This window comes from Myotis lucifugus, unplaced genomic scaffold (assembly GCF_000147115.1).
Source record: "Myotis lucifugus unplaced genomic scaffold, Myoluc2.0 scaffold_1679, whole genome shotgun sequence".
In the NCBI taxonomy this organism is placed as follows: Eukaryota; Metazoa; Chordata; class Mammalia; order Chiroptera; family Vespertilionidae; genus Myotis; species Myotis lucifugus.
The window spans coordinates 1-5,345 of NW_005872727.1; the positions used below are offsets into that span (position 1 = coordinate 1).

General features: G+C 56.4%; 1 protein-coding gene across 1 annotated transcript in view; it reads left to right on the top strand.

Moving 5' to 3' along the window:
- The first annotated feature begins 4,160 nt into the window (after positions 1-4,160).
- CCDC166 (coiled-coil domain containing 166) overlaps positions 4,161-5,345 on the top strand; it is a 15,136-nt gene continuing 13,951 nt past the window's right edge. Inside the window, exon 1 of the mRNA XM_023748693.1 lies at positions 4,161-5,345. Coding sequence (XP_023604461.1) covers positions 4,914-5,345 — 432 coding nt within the window. The 5' untranslated portion in view covers positions 4,161-4,913.

The following is a 5,345-nucleotide window of genomic DNA, read 5'->3' on the forward strand; positions in this document are numbered from 1 at the left end:
GAGCTGGGGAGCAGGGGGACAGGGGGCGGCGGGCAGGTGCTGCTCCGGGACCCAGAGCCGTGCCCCTGGGAGGAGGCGATGCCGGGGCCTGTTACCGGAAACCGAGGCCACCCCTCCAGCAGGTGGCGGCGGCCCCATGCCAGCCTCGGTCCCCGCGGAGCCGGGGAGACAGACCCGGCCTGGCCTTGCGGGCGCGGCCCGGCTCACCCCCTTCCCGAGCCGCCGCTTCAGCAGGTATCGCTGGGCTACGTGCGCGTCCACCTCGGCCGTGTACATGCCGGCGGCTGGCCGGGCTGCACAAACCGGCGGCGCTGGAGCTGTTGAACCCCGTTGCCTTGGGAACCGGCGGCGCCTGCGCGGGGCCTGGGGGCGGGGCCTGCAGCAAAGCCCCGCCCCCTCACCACCGCCCGGAACCCGGGTCCCCCGAAGAGGTGCCCTTGTCGGCCTCTGCCCCAAGGAGCCTGCGCAGCCTCCACACCCCCCCCCCCACACCCCCCACTCCCGGATCTAGAAGGTGGGTCCACAGGCTGGTGCTCTATCCACTGAGCCACACCAGTGAGGGCAACCATTGGCTCTTTTTTTTTTTTTTTTCAGTTGATCAGCACAGTTGGGTTCTCTCTTTATTGTCCTATTACATCTGTATTTATACTATTTGATCCCATAAGCATGCCTCTATAATTACATCATGGTATGTTTTGGGTCACGTTCTACTGTTCCTTGATTCTTATCTGACCTTAGCCAAAAATCCTGTCTCTATCTAGTTCTGTTGATTTAAATGTCGTCTAGGTTAATCTCTGTGTTCCATTATAAGGGCCATTCCAAGGTTGCTGCTCTACTGATGAGCTACAAGGAAGTGACTGAAGGAGTTTATCCTCCCAGTAAAGGTTATGTCCTCCCAGCCCTGCTGCTTGCCTTCCCTGGGACTGCCCTGTGTCGGTGGGTCTCCAGGGGTATAGGCTTTGGTGCTTTCCCTGGTGGGCGGACCCCTGGGGATGTGGACCCAACAAGTCCCAAATTTATTGCCAACAGTCTTGGTCCAAGTTCTTCATAAGTAGTACATGGTATTTCTGTAACACTAGAGGGTTTCACTGATTTATTCTCTTCCTTAGTCCTGTTAATCCCTAACCTGGGGAAACAACCTTTCTCGGGGAGGTGGTCCTGGTTAAAACACATAGCGCTAAGAGGGGGAGCAAACCGATGCCATATACGCCAGGTCCCTTGAAACATAAGCTGTGCAGATGTTTCTTCCCTGCAGCGACTGCGTCAAGCAACAAGGGTGGATCGGCTTCCAGCAAATTCCTCCATTTTTATTTTTTAAATGACAGCGCGTGTAAATCAGCGGCCACCTCTCGGACTGGGTTGTTTAAGACTCGGAAGAAGACTTGTTTGTGATTTTGCTAACAGGTCAGTCCGAGGCTTAACCCTATATCGGCTCCCCACATCTCACCCTATATTTTAAGCTACTATAATGAAAGTTTTTAAGCATCAAGGACAAAAAGCTACCATAATGAAAGTAAAACTTAAGCATCAAGAACAAAACTCTGGCCGAACCAGTTTGGCTCAGTGGATAGAGCGTCGGCCTGCGGACTGGAGGGTCCCGGGTTTGATTCCGGTCAAGGGCATGTATCTTGGTTGCGGGCACATCCCCACTGGGGGGCATGCAGGAGGCAGCTGATAGATCTCTCTCATCGATGTTTCTGGCTCTCTATCCCTCTCCCTTCTTCTCTGTAAAAAATCAATAAAATATATATATATATTTTTAAAAAGAATAAAACTCTGGCTATTAAAACAATAACAAGACAATGCCAATGCAAAACCCAAAACATTTTAAAACTTAAACATAACATTTTTAAAACTAGTAAGAATAATAAAACAATGGCAATGCAAAACAGCAGTAAGTGAGTTTCTGCTAAATGAAAGTTTCTTTTGCTGATTTACTCAGAGTCCTTGGACTTGGCTGCCAGAGTAGCTTCCACTTCTTGCTTCTCTGCCATCTGCTGGGCCTCAGCTGTTAACTTCCTCAGCTGACCCCAAGTCGGGGTTCGGTTGTCCTCGTTGGTCTGGCCAGCGGCCGGCGTTGCTGGCGCCCGGCTCCCCGAAGTGTCAGCGCGGTGAACGGCTGGACCAAAGGGTCCATCAGGGCCGCGCTTGATGGTGGTGTCGGCGTCCCGGGAGGAGTGAGCTGTGCCGTCTGGGTCAGCTAGGGGAATCCTGTTCAGGCGCCATATGTTGGGGTCCAGCCCCAGCAGGTCCAGGGGTTCCCAAAGGTGTGGACGGAGTCGGCGATGAAGGAAGGTCGCGGAGGCAGCGTGCAGTTGATCGGCATGGTTGGGTTCTCCCATTGGCTCTTTTGAGTGAGGGCATTACCCACGGGGGGTATTTTTTATGCATCAGATAAACAGTGGGCCGTGTATTTAATGTTCGGCTTAACCTTGGGCAGAAATGGGGAGGCCTCAACCCGGAGACCAGAGTCAGGGGTATGGGCGGTGGCACACAGAGCCCTTCCTGAAACAATCAGATGGGAACCTTCAGCTTCAACCTCCACCAGCTTCCGTGTAACTTAGGAGACCAGACGCTCACGGCAGGACGCACAGCCCCCACCCACAGCCCACACTGCAGACCAGCCCAGCGCCGCCCCGCCCTCCGGGTGTCACTGTCCTGTGTGTGGGCCCACCCCTCCCCTGCTCCTCAGGGTCAAAGTCTGAGCGGATATCACGGCTGTTTCCCTCTGAGTCACAGTCGGAGCCACTGCCCTTCTTGTCTGGGGCACAGCCTCCCCCACCCTCTGGGTGGCCCTGCTGTGCTCCCTCGGCCCCAAAGCTGTCCTCTGCCCTGCCTGCTCCCCGCATGCGCTATGGACTCAGGTGCCCAGGCCACTTGGGCACCTGCCAGGGCCCTTCCCAGGAGGGCTCCTTGGGGCTGTGTGTAGTGGTCTCTGACATCGCCCCCAGACTCAGAAATGAGGACGCCTGATCCCAGCCAGTGTGGCTCAGTGGTTGAGCATCGGCTCAGGAACCAGGAGGTCACGGTTCGATTCCCAGTCAGGGCACATGCCTGGGTTTTGGACTTAATCCCTAGTTGGGGGCCTGCAGGAGGCAGCCGGTCAATGATTCTCTCTCATCACTGATGTTTCTCTCTCTCTCTCCCTCTCTGAAATTAATAAGAAAATATACGTATATATTTTTTTAAAAAGAAAAGAGATGAGGGTGCCTGAGGAGGCTGGGGGGACTTAAAGCTCTGCCCATTGAGTCCTCCATTAGCCACAACATTAAAAGGCCTAGTTTGACCCGGACACTCCGTGACAGTTGTGTGCCGCACAGGAGCCGGGGAGAGGCAGGGGCAGCGTTGCCTGGGAGGCACAGAGTCAGACTGCGAAGGACTAGACGGGCCATGGGAATAGGCCTCCACTTTCTGCAGTCTCAGTTTCTAAATCTGTCCAATGGGTACAGTGGCACCAGGCAGGCCTTGAGGGTGGTGAGGTATCGGGAGGCGCAGGCAGCTGCCCCTGGGGGCAGAGATCCTGGTATGTACATGCCAGGCCCTGGAGAGCCGCTAGAGCAAGCATGTTAAACGCCGGCCGGCATGCGGCCCAGCACAGCGAGTTTGGCAGGCTTGGGTTCGAGGGAACCATCCCAAATGGCCTCAGGAAAGCCCCCCTTGCAGCTTCAAGGTTTTGTTTTTCCCTGATTCTAGATGGTCTTTTGTCAATTTTCTGCAAGTCAGGCACCAATATCATATTAAAAGTCCGTATCATTTAAGCCCGTCGTTCAGATGCTGTTTTAGGCTATGAGCAATGTTTTTTTTTTTAATATATTTTATTGATTTTTTACAGAGAGGAAGGGAGAGAGATAGTTAGAAACATTGATGAGAGAGAAACATCCATCAGCTGCCTCTTGCACGCCCCCTACTGGGGATGTGCCCAAAACCAAGGTACATGCCCTTGACCAAAATCGAACCTGGGACCCTTGAGTCTGCAGACCGGCGCTCTATCCACTGAGCCAAACCGATTAGGGCTGAGCAATGTTTCTTTTATAATATTTTTAAAAATATATATTTTTATTGATTTCAGAGAGGAAGGGAGAGGGAGAGAGAAACTGATGAGAGAGAACCACTGATCGGCCGCCTCCTGCTCGCCCCACACTGGAGATTGAGCTGGCAACCCGGGCCTGTGCCCTCACAGGAATCCACCGTGACCTCCTGGTTCATAGGTCCATGCTCAACCGCTGAGCCATGCCAGCCGGGCCGTCTCTTTAATATTTTAATGTTAAAATAAACAAAGATCCTGCATTGTCTTGGAGTTTATGCCATTTTGTCTTTATTTATAAAACACATTTTTTACAAGAAGGAAAATGCCTCAGTTGTGTTCGTAATTTTAAGAGGCGCTGCCACGGTGTCGCGCAGGTGTGGCCATGGGTGTGAACCGCCACGGCTCTGAAATCGACCTGCGGGCCTCGGGCGGGATCCGCGGGCTGCGGCTCCGTCCGTCCGGTTCGGAAGCCACTCCAGTCGCCTGGGTGTGACCTGTGCGGGGCACACACGGTGTCAGGCATCAACTCTGCGTGAGGGAATTGGGGGGCTGGAGGGGGGGAGAGACGCAGGGCTGTTGCCCCGGCAACGGGGTGATAGTGGGGGCGGGCGGCGAAGTTCTGTCTCCACGGAGACTGTCGGGGCTGAACACTAACAATACTCGAGGTGGGCGCACCCCACGGATGGCCACGGTCCCCAAAGAGCCCACGAGTAAAGGTTGGCCACGGGGCCCCGACTCCCGATTCACCACGTGCCCCTGATTCTGCCTCCCCAACCCTGAGACGCGCCCCACCCGCTAGAGTTTTCGGGCTGCGGAGGAGCAGGGCTGGGCGGGGCGCGGGCTGCGGGCGGGCCCTCACGCGTCCCTCCGCCCCAGGCCGGGGCTCATGGCGCCCAAAAAGAAGCGCGGGAGCCGGCCGGCAGACAGCGCCGCCGCCGCCGAGGCGCAGCTGTCGGAGCGCGCGCAGTACCTGCTGCGGGAGTTCGGGCTGCTCACCCAGCAGCTGGACGCCTACGAGCAGTGCGTGGACCAGGTGCTGCAGGACAACATCCTCCTGGACGGCGAGGCGCTGCGCCTGCGCGACGAGAACCGCTTCTACGCCACCTACGTGAGCGCGCACGCGCAGCGCTGCGCCAACGCCACGGTGCGCCTGGAGGAGCAGAACCGCGTGGACCTGGCGCAGATCCACAGCCAGCGCACCGACCTGGAGGCGCTCTACCACGGGCGCGAGGAGGGCGTGCGCGCGCAGCTGCAGGAGATGGAGGGCGCGCGGCGGCGCAAATGGCCTCGCCAGGTGCAGGAGCTGCAGCCCTACAAG